This window comes from Ochotona princeps, chromosome 14 (assembly GCF_030435755.1).
Source record: "Ochotona princeps isolate mOchPri1 chromosome 14, mOchPri1.hap1, whole genome shotgun sequence".
NCBI lineage: Eukaryota > Metazoa > Chordata > Mammalia > Lagomorpha > Ochotonidae > Ochotona > Ochotona princeps.
In genome coordinates this window covers 32,399,136-32,416,356 of record NC_080845.1, presented here as the reverse complement: position 1 = coordinate 32,416,356, position 17,221 = coordinate 32,399,136, and the positions used below count along the sequence as shown (strand labels likewise).

The window sequence follows — 17,221 nt, the reverse complement described above, 5'->3', positions numbered from 1 at the left end:
AGGCGAGGACTTTAGCCGCTAGGCCACGCTGCCGGGCCCAGAAGATTTTCATTTTTTAAAAGGTAGAGTTACAGAGACAAGAGAGAATCCTCCATCTGCAGGTTCACTCTCCAAATGACTGCAAATAGCCAGTCAGAAGCTTCTTCAGTGTCTCCCTTGTGGGTACAGAGGCCCAAGCACTAGGGCCATCCTCTGCTGCTTTCCCAGGTGCATTAGCAGGGAGCTGGATTTGGGTCAGACATGGATTAGCCAGGACTTGAACCTGTGCCCCAATGGGATGCCAGCACCACAGGTGGTGGCTTTATGAGCTATGCCACAGCATCAGCTCCTAGTCTCCATTCTTGTTCTTGGGCCGCTGAGTGGGGAAATCGCACCAAGGCTGGACCAGGAGGTGAACCTGGCCCAGGACCTTGGCTGCTTGCCTTTCAGTCCAGAGTGTTTCTTCCCTGAGACCAGAGCGGATTGCCTTGCAGCTTCAGTGGCTGTGGGGTGTGACTGAGTGCTGAGTATGGTGCTGGTTTCTCTCTCTCTCTCTCTCTCTCTCTCACACACACACTAACCTTATACCTCTGCTTGGCTGTGTCCTGGTGTTTTACACACTCCAGATGCCCAGGTCCAACCTTCAGAGCTTCTGATTGAACTGGAGAAGGGTGTGGCAGGGCAGGTTGGAAAGCACAGTATCCAGCAGTTAGAGACCCACAGCTTGCACTACTCCTTATCTTATCCGGCGCCGGGGCACCTTCAGCTTCTCCAGTTCCCTGCACTGTTGTTTAACCTGAGGCTTTGTGCTCAGCAGGGAGAGGGAGGGGACACTTTTTCAGTCGTGCAGTCTTGGGCCAGAACCCAGGAATCCAGCTCCAGACTCGGTCCTCGGCAGTCAGGGACGGGACAGGAAGTGTCCGGCAGAGGTGGGGGTGGAGATGATTGGCAGTCGGAGGCTCCAATGGGCCGGGATCCCCCCTCCCCATTTCACCCCTACTCCTTCCATTGGCGCCTGGGCGGAACCGCACCCCCTGCGGGGGGCCCTGGGTGGGAGGGAGTCGGGGCCGGGGCGGAGGGCGCTGGCGGCAGCGGCCGCGGAAGGTGAGGCCTGAAGGGGCGGGAGAGTGTAGACGGGAGGTCTGGCCAGGAGGGGGCGAGGCAGGGCGCTATAGGAACTGAAGGGGCCGCGAGTGACCGATGGACTGTCTGCGTGTGCCGGGGTCAGTGTGGGGGGACTCTGGCCGGGGTGGCACTTGGCGCACGCAGCTGTCAGCTAATGTGACTGCGTGTGTCGGCGTATGCATCGCTGTGGCTGCGCGGGTGCGCAGTGTTTGGTGTGGTTGGGTCTTGTGTTTGTGTGTGAGGGGGCAGACCACATCGGGGTTTGTGTTTGGGAAAGGGCTCCGTGGTAATTTAAGGCTGTGTGCCAGCCTCGAGTGGGTGGCGGGGTCCCTGTGTGCTAATGTGTAACTTCAGCAGTAGCGGAGCAACAAGGAAACTTGGGACTGTGTGTGTTTGTGTCCTGAGGTGGAATGGGTGAGTCTAACAGTGTTCCCACCTCGGGAACCTGCTGGAACTCTTATCGGACTGACTTGCCGTGTCGGTTCACCTTAGGAACTCCCATCTCCTAGGCTTGTCCCCTGCTCCGCTGCTAGTAGTCCTAGGGTCCCTGCCTGGCTCACCTGGCTCTTTTTCTCTCCCCGTGACTGTCTTCCTGGAGATTTCTCTGTGTGTCCTTTCACAGTTTTGTCTCCCCAGATATGTCTCTCCTGGTCTATGTTTCTAATTCTGCCCCTCTTGCTCCTGCACTTTTCACCTTTGTCTCTTTGACCACTGGGGCACCCATAACGGTGCTTAGATGCCCATCTGCCACTGCCAGGAGCTGCTCCCCTAGGAGATATGGGTCCCTGTTTGGGGATGGAGTGTGTGTGTGTGTGTGCGCGCGCGCGCGCACACGCACTCGTATCTGTGAGTCTGTCTCAGGGTTCCTGTGACTGGGACTTTCTGAGAGTCTGAGGGTAAGTATGGGTCTTGTGTATCTGGCACCAAGGGACCAAAGGCATTTCCTGGTGCTGAGGCCCAAAGAGTGGCAGGAAAGGAGGTGGGGAAGAAATGGCTAGAACTTCCAGGGGAGGGAGAAGTAGATTCTTAGGCCTCTTCTTGTATCTCCCCCCTCCAACCTGGGCCTCCCTTCCCTTCAAAACACGGCCAGCTGTGCCCCAAAGAAAGGAGCCTGGATTTGTGATGGATTGTTTTGTTTGTTTGATTTTCTCTGTGTGGGCCTGGTGAGTCCATGCAGGACCTTGGCTGTGTGAAAACCCTGGCAGTTTCTCCCTTGACAAGGTCATCAAGCAGCCCTCCCTTCCCTCTTGCCGACCTTGGCTGCGGTGGTGGCTTTCTCTCTAGATTCTGTTGGGGGGTAGGAGGGAGGCCCTTTTCCCTCCCCAGGACCTGGGGTAGGAGTGCAGCAGGGAAAGGGTGAGGGGGCTGGGGCCTGGCTGGGGCGGCTGAGCTCTGGGACCCAGAGGGGGCGGGGCACAGAAGGGGAAGGCAGGCGAGGTTCTGGGGTCTCCAGAATGCCGTCAAGCACAAACCCTGAGCTCTGGCTGCTGGGAGGAGGTCCTGGAGGCCATGAATATTCAGCCACTGCAGTCACCAAGGTAGGGCGGGGCTGGGGAAGGTCCTTGTGCCTGGGACACAGGGGGTGAGCCACTGAAGCACTCTCTCTCACACACAGACACAGGGAGGCGTGGGCTGCTCTGGAGGGATTCTGCTCTTCCTCTGCTTGCTGGTGCTGGGGCCCCTTCCCTGCCTACCCTGTTACTTCGCCTCCTGCCCTCTCCCCCAAACTCCAGGATCCCAGCCTTCTAGGCCCCCTCCAACCCTGCACCGCTTCCCTTATCACTTCCTCAGGGAACTGTTGTGCTCCTGTCCTGGAGCTGAGGCTCTCTAAGCGCTGTGGCCCCCACGCCAGGCCCCCTGTCCCCTGCAGGCTCTCCGCCTTCCTCTCCGCCTTCCTCTTTCCCCTTCCCGCCACTCCGTCTCCATCTCCATCTGCTGGCTCCGTGCCTGCTCCCAGCCTCTGGCAGCAGCTAGGGCATCTGGATCCGCTTAACTCGGCAGTCCCAGCCCGCACCCTAGCCCCATCCAGCTGCGCAGGCTTGAGACCGGATTTCAAGCCAGGCCTGTTCAAGTGGCCCAAAGAGCCAGAGTAAGGAGCTAGACCCAGGCCAGAGACTTGGCAGCTGGAGCAGGGCTAAGCTTGATGTGGCCTACAGGGTGGGTTTATACCGGGGATGAAAGCTGCTCCTGAGTAGGTTAGAGGTTTTGTTAGCCCCAGGGCAGGTAATGTAGTGGTTCCTGACAGCTGCCTTGGAGGGGTTAATGGGAGTGGCTGAGTCGGGGCCAGTGCTTGGTGCCAGGAGTGGGAGCCAAGGGAGGTGTGTGGGGGGGTGGTTGCTGGCACAGTCTGTTGCCTCCGGCTTTTGTTCTGGGCCCTAAGCCCGGGACTGAGATGAAGGGGGTGTGAGAGAGAAAGAGAAAGAGAGAGAGAGAGCACGCATGCTGGCGCATGCACAGCACTGTGTATGTGGTGAGAAGGGGGACCTCAAGTCAGATCCCCCTATGATTTCTGACACCCTCCCTTTGCTCAGATATCCTTCTAGACCAGTTCTGGGGAGGAAAACCTAGAGTTTTGCTTCTCGTTGTGGGGCTGGAGGATCCCTGATTCTACCTCTCCCTTTCCTCTCCAGATGAGCAGCAGCTGCTCAGGGCTGAGCAGGGTCTTGGTGGCTGTGGTTACAGCACTGCTGTCTGCTTCTTCGCCCTGCCCCCAGGCCTGGGGCCCCCCAGGTGAGGAGATACCCTGTTCTGTGACACCCCTTCCTACCAGCTTTGACTCCTGACTCACTCACTGTCCTTGCTGTGGCCACTTCCCATGTCCCGTGACTCCCAACTCTAACCATGAACCTGGATCTCTCGCATAACCTATCCTCTGAACTCCGTCTCTAGATTATTCCAGGATGCTTGGACCCAGTGATCCACTCAGAGTTTGACAGTCTATTCTTTATTCTATCATTCTCACAAGGTGTTGGTAGGGTGGTTGTGGGGGGCGGGGTTGGGCTTGTAAAGGAAAGCCTCACCTCCCTCCTAAGTATCCTCCACAGGGGTCCAGTATGGGCAGCCCGGCAAGCCTGTGATACTGTGTTGCCCTGGAGTGACTTTTGGGTAAGTGCCCCACCTGTCTGACACTCATGAACCTCTCTTTTTTTTTTTTTTTTTTTAATATTTATTCATTTTATTACAGCCAGATATACACAGTGGAGGAGAGACAGAGAGGAAGATCCTCCATCCTATGATTCACTCCCCAAGTGAGCCGCAACGGGCCAGTGCGCGCTGATCCGAAGCCGGGAACCTGGAACCTCTTCCGGGTCTCCCACGCGGGTGCAGGGTCCCAATGCATTGGGCGGTCCTCAACTGCTTTCCCAGGCCACAAGCAGGGAGCTGGATGGGAAGTGGAGCTGCCAAGATTAGAACCGGCGCCCATATGGGATCCCGGGGCTTTCAAGGCCAAGGACTTTAGCCGCTAGGCCATGCCGCCGGGCCCTCATGAACCTCTCTTGACCCTGCCTAGTCCTCATATCCCGTTCCATCCTTGTCTCCTATCTTGTCTCCTATCTGTAAGCCTCACCTCTTTGTCCTAAGCCTCAAGCTGTCTCTATTCAGTAGAGAATTGAAGCAATCTGTATTGTACACCCAGTATCTGCTAAGTGCATGTTCTATTCCTGGATCTGGGATACAGCAGTGAACAGTCCAAGCAAGGTGCTAGCCCTCATTGAGCCTACTTTTTAGGGGGGAGGGCAAGCAGTAAACAAACCAGGATCCTGCCCAGTAACACCCAAGAGGATTGACTGAAAATTAATATTTAGGGCCCGGCATAGTAGTCTAGCAGCTAAAGTCCTTGCCTTCAACGTGCTGGGATCCCATATAGGGCTGGTTCTAACCTCGACCGCCCCGCTTCCCATCCAGCTCCCTGCTTGTGGCCTGGGAAAGCAGTTGAGAACGGTGCAAAACCTTTGGCCCTGCACCCATCTGGGAGACCCGGAAGAGGCTCCGGGCTCTTGGCTCCAGGCTTAGTTCCAGTCACTGCAGCTGCTTGGGGAGTGAATCATTGGACAGAAAATTTTCCTCTCTGTCTCTCCTCCTCTTGGTGTACCTGCCTTTGCAATCAATCAATCAATCAATCAATTAAAAATATTTTTTTAGAGAGAGATTGTTTCTGTTTGTTGGTCCATTCCCCAAATGCCCACAACTGGGCTGATGGTGGGAGGTCAATGCAGATCAATCCCACATGGACCTCACCACTGCCTTCTATTAGCTGATAGCTGGAGTCAGGAGCTAGAAGCAGGTATCAAACACCGTCACTCTTATTTTGGATATGGTATTTTTTTTAAAGGTTTATTTTATTTTTATCACAAAGTCAGATATACAGAGAGGAGGAGAGATAGAGAGGAAGCTCTTCCATCTGATGATTCACTCTCCAAGTGACTGTAACAGCCAGTGCTGTGCCGATCTGAAGTCAGGAACCAGGAACTTCCTCTAGGTCTCCCACATGGGTGCAGGGTCCCAAGACTTTGGGCTGTTCTTGACTGCTTTCCCAGGCCACAAGCAGGGAACTGGATGGGAAGTGGAGCTGCCAGGATTAGAACTGGTGCCCATATGGGATCCCAGGCGCGTTCAAGGTGAGGACTTTAGCCACTAGGCCACCACGCCAGGCCCTGGGATATGGCATTTTAAATATATATGTTTATTTACTGACAAGGCAGAGAGAGAGAAAGAGAGATCTTTCATTCTCTGGTTCACTTCCCAAATGGTTGCAACAGTTTGAACTAGGCCAGGTTGAAGCCAAGAACCAGGAACGGATCTGGCATGGTAGCCTAGGCTCCTGGCTCTTGGCTCCTGGCTTTGGTTCGGCTCAGCTCTGACCATTGTGGTTACTTGGGGAGTGAATCAGCAGATGGAAGTTCTTTCTGTCTCTTTCGTTCTGTAAATCTGCCTTTCCGATAAAAATAAATAAAATCTTTTTTTTTTTTTTTTGAAAGAACTAGGAATGCCAGAATTCTCTCCAGGTCTATCACGTAAATGGAAGGGACCGTCTTCTACTGTTTCCCCTGGTGCACTAATGGGGAGCTGGGTTGGGCAAGAGAAGCAGCAGGGACTCACACTGGAGCTCCAGTGGGATGCAGAATAGCTTAACCTGCTGCACTGTCATGCTGGCCCCGGAATGTGATGTCTGTCTGTGTTAGGCCTGACATCCTCCCTTGAGTGGTTACTCTTTTTTTTTTTTTTTTTTAAGATTTATTTAATTTTATTGCAAAGTCACATATATATGGAGAGAGAGAGAGGAGGAGAGAATGAGAGAAATATCTTCTGTCCGATGATTCACTCCCTAAGTGACCAAAACGGCCGGTACTGGGCTGATCCAAAACCAGGAGCCAGGAACTCTTCCATGTCTCCTATGTGGATATTGGGTCCTAAGGCTTTGGGCCATCCTTGACTGCTTTCCCGGGCCATAAGCAGGGAGCTGGATGGGAAGTGAGGCCACTGGGATTAGAACCAGTGCCCATATGGGATCCCAGCACATTCAAGGTGAGGACTAGCTGCTAGGCCATGGCGCTGGATTCAAGAGTGGTCACTTTTTTTTTTTTTTTTTAAGATATACTTATTTTGATTGGAAAGGCAGATATACAGAGAGGAGGAGAGACAGAGGAAGATCTTCCGTCCGATGATTCACTCCCCAAGTGGCTGCATTGGCTGGAGTTGAGTCAATCCAAAGCCAAGAGCCAGGAGATTCTTCCGGGTCTCCCACGCGGGTGCAGGGTCTCAAGACCCTTGGGCCGTCCTCAACTGCTTTCCCAGGCCACAAGCAGGGAGCTGGATGGGAAGTGGGGCTGCCGGGATTACAACTGGCACCCATATGGGATCCCTGGCGTGCAAGGCGAGGACTGTAAACACTACCGCTATGGCGCCGGCCCGAGTGGTTACTTTTTATTAGTCACCAGGGAAGGTTCTGAGGATGTGACGTTGAAACTGATTTGTGAAGGTCAGGGGAGGCAGGAAGGCATAGAGCAAGGTACGAGGAAAGGGGATAGCCTGTGACAGCTGTTGGGCTTTATTGCAAATGTAGTTAGAAGCTTGTGGATCTATGGCCTAATCTAATTTAAGCTTTAACCCCTCTGCTTTACCTTGTCTCTTCTCTAGAACCCCTGTGTCCTGGTTTCGGGACGGGGAGTCAAGGCTGCTCCAGGGACCTGATTCTGGCTTGGGGCATGAATTGCTCCTAACCCAAGTAGACAGTGCCGATGAGGGCACCTACATCTGCCGGACCCCGGATGGGGCACTTGGGGGCATGGTGACCCTGCAGCTGGGCTGTAAGTTGGAGAGGGAGGATGGCAGTGACAGGACATAGGGCTCCTGAGGGAAGCCAGGACCTGAGTGAACCCCAGTTTCCAGCCGTACCCTCTGCCTCTAGATCCCCCAGCTCGTCCTGTTGTTTCCTGCCAAGCAACTGACTACGAAAACTTCTCCTGCACTTGGAGTCCCAGCCAGGTCAGCGGTTTGCCCACCCGCTACCTCACTTCATACAGGTGTGTGCAGGACCAAGCCCATGCTGGGGTGTGCTGGCACCATGTGGGTACAAAAGGTGGGGGAGGGGTGGTCCGGAGAGAGCCTCCAACAGGCAGGGGACCCTGGTGTCCTTCCTGTCCTTAAATGCCCTCCCCCAACTTCCCACCAGGAAGAAGACCATATCAGGAGTGGATGACCAGAGGTAGGACACATGGTGGGGCCTGGGGGCTGCAGCTGAGTCCCACAATGGGTTTTTCCAAAGGCTAAGACCACCATCCTTGCTCTTAGGATGAGTTCATCCTCAGGGCCCTGGCCATGCCCACAGGATCCCCTGGGGGCTGCCCGCTGTGTGGTTCACGGGGCCGAGTTCTGGAGCCAGTACCGGATTAATGTGACTGAGGTGAACCCACTGGGTGCCAGCACACGCCTGCTAGATGTGAGCCTGCAGACCATCTGTGAGTACCCACTCCCCTCAGGATCTCCCCAGAGCCTCATCTCAGATTTAGACATGCACCACCATCCACCCCCTAGCTTCCAAAGAGGTCCCTCTACTCACAGCCTTCATTTCAACACAGGTGGCACCTGGAGGTGAGGAAGTGCCCTCAGAGTTGGGGTGGGGCCTTGCTAGCACACCTGAACTCTCAGGGCCCCTTCTGGGCCCCTGCCTTTTGATCTGTGTGTGGGAAGCGGGGCCTCTCTGCTTGGCCAGACAGGGCCAATCCATCTTCCTTGGAGGACACAAAGAGTTGCTTTATTATTCACTCCAAGATTACAAAACCCCCCCTGCAGATCTCTGCTTGTTTTGCAAGTGTGACAGATCCTGAGCCTAATGAATGATAAAGTTTGAGATCTCTTGGAAACACCTGTCCAAGCACACACTTTGGGAAATGGTGGGGGAATGACTGGTACTCATCACCCCGCCTTCCCTGATTATGCTTTGCCACCTGCAGTGCGCCCTGACCCACCCCAGGGGCTGCGAGTAGAGTCTGTACCAGGCTACCCCAGACGCCTGCACGCCAGCTGGACATACCCTGCCTCCTGGCCCCGCCAGCCCCATTTCCTGCTCAAGTTCCGGCTGCAGTACCGTCCAGTACAGCATGCAACCTGGTCTACGGTGAGGCCTGCCACATGTTCCAACTTGGGCCCTCTGGGTTCTCTGATATCATCATCCCAGGTGTCTTGGGTAGCTTCCCTGGTGAGCAGGTCATTGAAGTCCTGTTGTATGGCCCATGCCCCCAACACACACACACACACTCACCCCGCCTTCCCACACACACAGTGCTCCTATGGACGAGGCTTTGTGCAGGATGCTGGTGTTGCAAGGGAGACAGACACCTAGTGCCTCTGCCCTGGGAGCTATTACTATGAAGTGAACACATCTATGGGCAGCGCCTTCTGAAAAACAACTTCTGGAAGAAAGGGTGTGCCTTCTACCCAGAGGCACATCTTTACATAAACAGTCATTAACTTAGCTGATAGCAAATTCCTCCCTCTGGAGATAAGATTGGCTGGCATCAAGTCTGGGGATTTGGGGAACTGCGCAGCATCAGATAATAAGCAATATTTACTTAGCACTGTCTGCCTGCCAGGTGCCTTAGTAAGTAGTTTACATACTTTGTCTGGTTTAGGATTATTCCTTAGGTTTTTATGTATTTTACAAATGAAGAAAAGTGGGGCACCAGGGGGCCCAGAGGTCACCAGGAAGTTGGTTTAGCAGGAGATACGAGGCCAGTAGTCACTATACAGCACCCAGGGGAGACCCGAACCCATCAGCTCCACCAGGCTGGAGACACAGGACTGGGAAGCATGGGAGCTCTTTGCAGCTGAGACCTGGGCAGGTGGGCTCTGCATTCAGGGCCCAGGGAGCATACAGTGGAGCTCTCTTCACCCACAGGTGGAGCCGACTGGATTGGAGGAGGTGATCACTGATGCTGTGGCTGGGCTGCCCCATGCCGTGCGTGTCAGTGCCAGGGACTTTCTGGATGCTGGCACCTGGAGCGCCTGGAGCCCTGAGGTCTGGGGAACTCCGAGCACTGGTGAGAAGTGAAAGAGGAATGGGCAGAAGCACTGCCCCAAAGCATCCACGAGCTAGTAGATCTCTCAGAAGGAAGATGGCTTTGTTACATGCTGTACCCACAAAGGCACTTCAGTTGCCATCTTAGGCTTCAGCCCCAAGTTAAGCCCTGCTCCTGGCCCCCACTGCTGCAATTGAAGCCTCTACTCCAAGCAAGGACCCCTAAAATTGGCCACAGCAGCCTTTCAGACTCCACCTCCTTGGCACCCTTGTGTCCAGCCAGGTTCCTTGCTCCACCCCTGGCTTGCCCCACCTACCACTAGTGTGGCCCCATCACTGGTCTTGCCTTCCTTTAGGGCCCTTGACAAAAGAGATACCATCTGGAACTCAGCTGCACACAAAGGCAGAGGGGGAGCCTCAGGTGGACAGCCCGGCTCCCTCGAGGTCCCCCCTGAAGCAAGACCCACGGCCACTTGGTGAGCTTGTGTGGGTGGGCAAAGGTCGTAGAAGATGGGAAACCCCAAGGGAGAAGGGGCACCCAGCTCGATCAGGCTCATTAGTGGCCCATGGTCCTCTTCAGATCACAGGGACCCTCTGGAACGTGTGGCTGTGCTGGTGTCTTTGGGAATCTTCTCCCTGCTGGGCCTGGCAGTAGGGGCTCTGGTCCTAGCTCTCTGGTAAGTGACTTCCACTGGTCCCTCGGCCTCAGGCCACATCCATCCTCACCCCTCATGAACCATCCCCCATGCATCTGAAACTATTAGATTCTGGAGCTACCTCCCCTCAGCTGACCCCTCCCCATTCCACTTCATCATTCTCACTATTCCCTTTGAACCTTTACTAAAAAACCCTTTGGGAGGGGACTGGGATGTCCTATATTGAGACAGCTGTCCTTCACACCCCAGGCTGAGGCCGAGACGGAGCGGGAAGGATGGACCCCCAAAGCCTGGCTTCTTGGCCCCGATGATTCCAGTGGACAAGCTTCCAGGTTAGGGGGTTTGGACTTGGAGATAAGTGCCCTGTTTTCAGAGGGTCTTGGGTAAGAGCCACGTACCTTAGTCATTTAAGGGTGTTAGGAATCTGAGTTTGTTGCCTTCATTGTTATGTTTAGGTTGGAGCTTGGGATATGGTATTTTTTTTTAAAAAAAAGATTTATTTATTTTTATTACAAAGTCAGATATACAGAGAAGAGGAGAGACAGAGAGGAAGATCTTCTGTCCGATGACTCACTCCCCAAGTGAGCACAATGGCCGGTGCTGTGCCGATCTGAAGCCAGGAACCAGGAACTTCCTCCAGGTCTCCCACATGGGTGCAGGGTCCCAAGACTTTGGGCCATCCTCGATTGCTTTCCCAGGCCACAAGCAGGGAGCTGGATGGGAAGCGGAGCTGCCAGGATTAGAACTGGCACCCATATGGGATCCCAGGCACGTTCAAGGCGAGGACTTTAACCACTAGGCCACCGGGCCAGGCCAGGACCTTTAATTTTATTCTTCCAAGATTTATTTGGAAGGCAGACATAAAGAGCGAGAAGGAGGGATGGAGAGGGAGAGAAAGAGATAGCTGTTCCATTTGCTGATTCACTCTCCAGTTGACCATAATGGCCCAGTTTGAGTGGCTGAGGCCCAAACATTTGGATCTTTTCCTGCTGGTCTCCCAGGGATCTTAGCAGGGAACTGGAGCAGCTGGGAACCATTCTGGTGTAGGAGGTGGTGGCCTAACCAGATAGTTCACAGTGCCAGCACCCACTTTCATTCTGAGTGCCTAGGCTCAGCAATGAAAGTACCCTTTTTCCAAGGTACCTACCTACCTAGGAATCCCCCTCATCATTTTGTTAGTCTCAGAGCTGGATATCCATCCTTTTTCTTGAGGTATTTTGGGTCAAAGCTGGGTCTTTGCTTTAGTTTTTAGCCTGTCTAGGCCCAGACCTAAGTCGTGCCATCTCATGATTTGCCTCTACTTCTTCTAGGAGCTCCAAACCTGTAGAGGACCCAGGAGGGCTTTATCTGATTCCACCTAGGACTGTCTTGCTGGTGTGGATGGTTGGACAGACAAAAACCAAAGCAGGACAGTGGGCCTCTGTGGATGGAGGTCTTGGCTGAAAGTTGAGCTTGGGGACCCATTTCTGAGAGATCCTATATTCCATACTTGTTAGCTAAAAGTGCCTGGACCACGGACTGCATTCCAGGGTTGAAGGTCCACCTGAGCGACATGTGTAGGTGTGAATGTGTGTGTTCATGTGTGACTAAGCATGTGTGAGGCAGGGAACATATGTCCTCTCTATGTATGCATGGATGTATGTGTGTAGGTACTTGAGGAATGGGTGCAGCTTCTTCCCTCTTGGCTGTGCTTCTGTTGTGAAGGTGTAAATAAAGGGTGAACAAGTTCTTGGAAATCACACACAGATTCTTGTTTAATGTTGCTTTATTGGGGCTATTGGGGGCTTTTATTCATATTCCATAGAGGCCCAAAAATTGTGTTAGGCAGAGTCTCCTGGAACCTCTTCCCTTGGCGCTCAAACCACCGAGCCAGGCTGCGGTTCTGGGGATGAATGCAGACACTGCGTCGAGCCAAATGAAGCCTGGGAAGGGAAAGTTCCAAAGCTGATATCACAGCCTAGGGATGTGGTTAGGATACTGATTTAGGCGCAAGGGTCAGGTGAAAACCTGAGTCAGTGTCAGGGTAAGTGTTAGGGTCTGGGGTTGGGATGAGGTCAGCGTCAGAAGTATCTGGGTGGGGTTAGAGCTCACACGAATGCCTGCAGGTGACAGTCCCCATCGACCTCCTGCAGTTCCACCCGGATGACCTTCCTCAGTAGCTTGTTTGAGAGTGGCTGTCGGTAGAGCTGAGTACAGCAGGTAGAGCTGGGCGGCAGTATTAGTGCTGGGGCACACCAGAGCACACATTCAGAAAGGGCTAGGCCCAGAACCTTGCTGTCACACAACTGGAGCTGGACTTCCTGTGCCCCTTTCCCCTCATGGTGTTCACCCAGATCCCCTGACTTCCCGTACCCCAAGCACTCACCTGCTCCAGGGTCCAGGCTCAGGAGCAGGAGCAGCAGCAGGAGCCTGCTGTTAGGTGGACACCCCTTCATGCTGCTCAGCCTTGATACTTCACACTCCCTCCTGCTCCCGCACTTTTTATATAGGTGTCTTTTACCTGAGGCGCCGGGTGAGTCACACGCAGGTGGAGATGTACTGCTTATCCTGTGACACTCCTGGCTCCTCATTCTTAGCCTGTTGTGACAGACCCCCTTCCTCTTCCATGACTGCTATTGCTCATGGGTGCCAAAACCCTGAACAGAGAAGCTGGGGAACAGGGTAGTACAGGGTATGGGAGACCGATGGTGTGGGGACTAAGGGCAGCCAAGGAGTCATTGTGGCATCTAGCCATAGACATTCACACTTGTGTCTACAGAGAAACAATCACAGTCACACCTTGATCACTCAGCCTCACCAAGGCAAGCCCATGATCAGATGGACCACAGACAAAATCCTACTTCTCTGGCTACAAAGTCTCACTCCCATCCAGCAGTGTTTTCATGGTCATCCAAACACACAACCCTACCGGTGTACAGAATCTGAGGGGGCAGCTGTGAGTGGGGTGGGACAAGGGAGCAGGCCAGTGCCAACTTGTCTTCATTTTCCCCTCCCCATTTCCTGTCCTGGCCTGCCTTGTTTTATCAGAAGCACCAGTGGAAATTGGTAACTAAGGCAGGACCTTCTGGCTCAGGAAGGGTTTCAGCTGATGCTAGTCGTATTCTGGGAAATTATACACTTCCCAGAAGGCACTTCCCTGCTATATAATATACTGCATATAATATACAAAGTATCACTGTGCCTTTCAAATATATATATATAATGATATAAAGACATTTTAATCCTCTAGTTCACTCTACAAATATCCACAGCAGCTGCAGGCTTGCCAACTTGATCCCAGGAGCCTGCAATTTTCATTTGTCTCCTGCATGGGTGGCATGGACCCAGGTACTTGGGCTAATCACCTGCTGCTTCTGCAAGCAACTGAATTGGAAGCGAGGAGTGGTCAGAACTCAAACTCGCACTCTAATATTGGAATGTGGACATTCCAAGTCGTGACTTAACCCATGGTACCATCATAAGGAATCCCTTTTCGGGAATGTTGAGGAAGCTCTGGGGATGCTGAGGGGGTTTCTTTCCCCAGGAAGATAAGACTGGGTTGGGGTGGGGGTGGGAAGGTGAGGTGGATGGGAAGATCAAAGTTCTTAGGTGTCAGGTTGCTGCTGTCCAAACAGGTGAATGGGGCCACTGCTGTGTGCAGAGGGTTGAGCTGCCATTTGTGTCTCTAGCATCCCATATTGGAGCACCAGTTTGAGTCCTGGCTGCACCATTTCCAATATGCCTTCCTGCTGATATGTGCCTGGGAGCATAGTAGAGAATGGCCCAAGTGATTACACCTGGGTCATTCACATTGCGAGACCTGGGTGGAGTTTTGGCTCCTGGCTTCACTTTGGGGAGTGAACTAGTCCATGGAGGATCTTCCTTCTTGTTCATTATGCCTTTCCAAAAAAGAAAAGAATAAAACAGGTAAAAAGTCTAAGATATCTAAAGAAAAAAAAAAAAGTCTAAGATATCTTATCTATTGTTGCCTAGTCCTGTTCTGTGAATGGCAGATTCTTGTCGGCAACGACCTGGAGTTTCCAGACTCAGCCCCTAGCTTGTTGAAGTTTCAGACTGCAGAATTCAGTGAGCTCTATTTCGTTCTCCAATTCCAGCCTGTTCCCCATGGTGGGCCTGGAGGAACATCCCTTCTCTCCACCAGAGCTGAGTAACAGTCAGGTCTCCAACCCCGTATGTCTTTTGCATGTTATCTTTCACAGCCCCACTCAATTCTACCCTTCTGAATCCAGTCTTTGCTAGGAAGCTGGGATATGCCTAGGGTGGGGGCTTAAAATTGAGTTTACTACCCCTGGATCCTTGAAGAATGTTCTACTCTTGGCCTGAGGATTTCAACCCTTATGGCCTGCTGTGCCCTGAGACATTAACTGAGCCATCACCTAGTGATGCAGCCCTCCTGTGGCTGTTGCAGGGTGCCTTCTGCCCTTGAGGGGGCAGGTCTTCTTTCAGGACAGGACTCACCCCTTCTCTGGGTAGCCCTTCCTGTTATGGGGTTGATTTAAAAATCACATGGGACTTGGGCTCTCAGGAGAAAGAGTAGTCCCCCTGTGGGCTCAAGACCTGGACCTCTTGCTCCTGGCCTGATGGCCTCTCCTTCTGGAATCTGTCCCCTGATAATGATCTGGTGAGGTCAGGGGCCCTGGGCGCTGGACAGGGAGCTTCCCAATTGAAGGATTTTTAGATAATGGCTCAAGAGTTGAGGCACATTTTTGAAGGTGATCACAACCAGAAAAGTCACTCATCTTATTTTTTCCCCATGCAATATATATTTATTCAGAAAATTACAATAAATTATAATAAAAGATGTCACGGAATGCAGAACTCCACTAGCAGCTTTGCTTGAGGTCATTCATATTGAACTTCTATTACCAGAGGCCTCTAGGCACCCTTCTCTCACTCTCAAATATTGACTTATGCCTCATAGCCTGGGTAAAGAAGCAAGGTAATCTGGAGGCAACCCCCCAGGTTCTACCCCTTGCCGTAGACCTCCATCAGGCCAAGCCAGCTGCCTCCCACACACTCTGTGGGAAATCAATTCTTGCAGGTGTGTGTTTCTTTCCTTTGGCCTCTCCAAAAAATAAGGGCTGAGTCTCTTCCCAGACCAGCCTGCTTGCTGCAGGAAGGTGTGGGGTTGGGGCTGGGGTAGAGGCATGCAGGGGACAGCAAAAAAGTTAGGACTGGGCCTGGTCAGAAACTGGGCCTTTTCTCTCTTAGCCCTCTGGTGGCAGGGTTAGTTCCTAATTAACCACAGAGGACAGACTGGGAGCTAAATGCAGGAAGAACCGCCAGGTGGATGCATGCCAAGGATCTCTAAACAGGAGACAGGAGTTGGAGAGTTAACTGAAGCAGGGGTCTCCACTTCAGTCACCCCCTGGTGGCTGGCTGAGGGAGGCAGCTTCTAGGAATCTCCAGCTCCTCCCCATCCCCAAACCTGCTTTCCTACAGTTCTGGTTTGAAATGTTTTAGATCCATTCCTCAACAGCTTCTTCAGACACATGGTCAAGTCCTGGCCAGGAAGAAACCTGAGTGGTTACAGTCCTTGGGGGGATCAGGCTGAGAGAAAGACTGGACTAGGGCTGCCTTGGCTCTTTCCACTTGGGCGTGTCGCAGCGACGGACGGACGGTGCTTGTTTTGTTTCACTTGTTTGGTTTTTTTTTTTTTTGGTGAGGAGGAGCTGACAGACAGTAACAACAGGCCTGACCCTCACCAGGGGCCCGGAGCTCTGCCATGGAGGGAGACCTATCGGCGAGGGAGGCCCCGGGAATAAGGAACACGGACAGCCCCAACAGCGGCATGGGAGGCAGAGTCAGGAGGGCAGCACGGTGGGCTTCGTTTTAAATCTTTAATGCACCTGCTGGTTGGGGAGCGGCGGCAGGGGTGCGGCAATGGAGGCCACGACCGGAACGCGAGGGAGCAGGGCCCAGGCCACTCGACAGACAACTCATCAGGCCCCGTAGAGGCTCCAGTTTCTGTTCCCGGGGGTGCGCAGAGCTGTGGAGGCGACCCCAACAGCAGGCATGAGGCAGGCGAAGGCTCCCAGATTCCCGCCTCCCGCCCTCCCCCTCTCCAACAACAACGATCCTTTCTTTGAGACCCACCTGGGGTGGGGTCCGCGGCCCCTACCCCCCCCCCCCGCCCCACTCCTCTCACCTTCGTTCTCTCCGCCACATTCGCAGCCAAGGAAAAAAGTAGAAACAGCCCCAGTAGATCCTGCAGAGAAAGGGCCGAGCAGGGCCGGACGGGCGGGGCTGACCCCGAAGCCCCGCCCCTCGGGCAAAGCCCCGCCCCTCTGGCAAGGCCCCGCCCCGGGGCTCGACACGCCCCTTCAGCTCCTACCCCGGCGGCTCGGCCCCGCCCCTCAGGTAAGGCCCCGCCCCGGAGACTCGATCACGCCTCCTCAACCCCGCCCCGCCCCCACCCGCAGCCTCCCGCTGCCTCCTCCGCAGAGCCCCGCCTCCACTCACTCCTCCTCCGCCTCCAGCGCCACCTCGTATCTCCTCAATCCCGACATGTCCTGGGCTCCGAACGTCTCCTGGGGAGCGGCATGATTGGATCAAGGAGCACCCCCACAACCCCAGGCCCACTTTTCCGTCATTTTCAGGACGAGTTCTGACTAGCTCTCAGGTAACCTGAGGCAGGAGCCCCACCCCGGGAAGCCTGCTCAGTTACCACAGCCGGACAAGGGGAAGCTGGAACATTCGGCGGGGTATAAGGGGGAAGCATTGGAAGTTAAGGAGTTAGGAGGCTGCTCGTCCCCGGCCCTGAGGCATTTTAGTAGGTCCGAGCGACAAGTTTGGCAGTCATGGGTCTGGGAAATCTGGGGCCCCGGGTGAGGATTTTCAGGGGCTGGGGTCACCTGGAGGGGGGCTGAGGGGGTCGGAGCAGCCTAAACTCCCGCCCTCCCTGGCTCCACCCCGGAAACGGACCGTTACCAGTGCGTCACAG

The 17,221-nt window shown here is 53.9% G+C and overlaps 3 protein-coding genes across 7 annotated transcripts in view; 1 reads left to right on the top strand and 2 right to left on the bottom strand.

Moving 5' to 3' along the window:
- Positions 1 to 7,492, bottom strand: part of SIGMAR1 (sigma non-opioid intracellular receptor 1) — a 22,374-nt gene extending 14,882 nt beyond the window's left edge. The window contains exon 1 of the mRNA XM_004581026.4: positions 7,483 to 7,492. The gene's annotated coding sequence lies outside the window, so the exon portion shown is untranslated. The remainder of the gene's footprint in view (positions 1 to 7,482) is intronic.
- Positions 1,020 to 14,495, top strand: IL11RA (interleukin 11 receptor subunit alpha). Of its 4 annotated transcripts, none has more exons than XM_058672101.1 (13): positions 1,020 to 1,083; positions 3,735 to 3,834; positions 4,149 to 4,209; positions 7,243 to 7,412; positions 7,514 to 7,628; positions 7,778 to 7,810; positions 7,897 to 8,063; positions 8,559 to 8,722; positions 9,503 to 9,644; positions 9,979 to 10,098; positions 10,203 to 10,299; positions 10,528 to 10,610; positions 14,373 to 14,495. In XM_058672101.1, the coding sequence occupies exons 2-13, from the start codon at positions 3,735 to 3,737 to the stop codon at positions 14,423 to 14,425; spliced, it is 1,305 nt and encodes a 434-aa protein (XP_058528084.1). In that variant the 5' UTR covers positions 1,020 to 1,083; the 3' UTR covers positions 14,426 to 14,495. The 4 variants fall into 4 exon arrangements, with proteins under 4 accessions (XP_058528084.1, XP_058528085.1, XP_058528083.1 ...); XM_058672102.1 differs by lacking the exon at positions 1,020 to 1,083 and adding an exon at positions 1,117 to 1,202; XM_058672100.1 differs by lacking the exon at positions 1,020 to 1,083 and adding an exon at positions 2,595 to 2,642.
- Positions 12,033 to 17,221, bottom strand: LOC118759906 (uncharacterized). 2 transcript variants are annotated; one of them, XM_058672107.1, is made up of 5 exons: positions 17,133 to 17,221; positions 16,741 to 16,808; positions 16,427 to 16,486; positions 12,370 to 12,502; positions 12,033 to 12,200 (listed from the first exon to the last, which is right to left on the bottom strand). In XM_058672107.1, the coding sequence occupies exons 2-5, from the start codon at positions 16,785 to 16,787 to the stop codon at positions 12,135 to 12,137; spliced, it is 306 nt and encodes a 101-aa protein (XP_058528090.1). In that variant the 5' UTR covers positions 16,788 to 16,808; positions 17,133 to 17,221; the 3' UTR covers positions 12,033 to 12,134. The 2 variants fall into 2 exon arrangements, with proteins under 2 accessions (XP_058528090.1, XP_036352598.1); XM_036496705.2 differs by lacking the exons at positions 12,033 to 12,200; positions 12,370 to 12,502 and adding an exon at positions 16,100 to 16,267.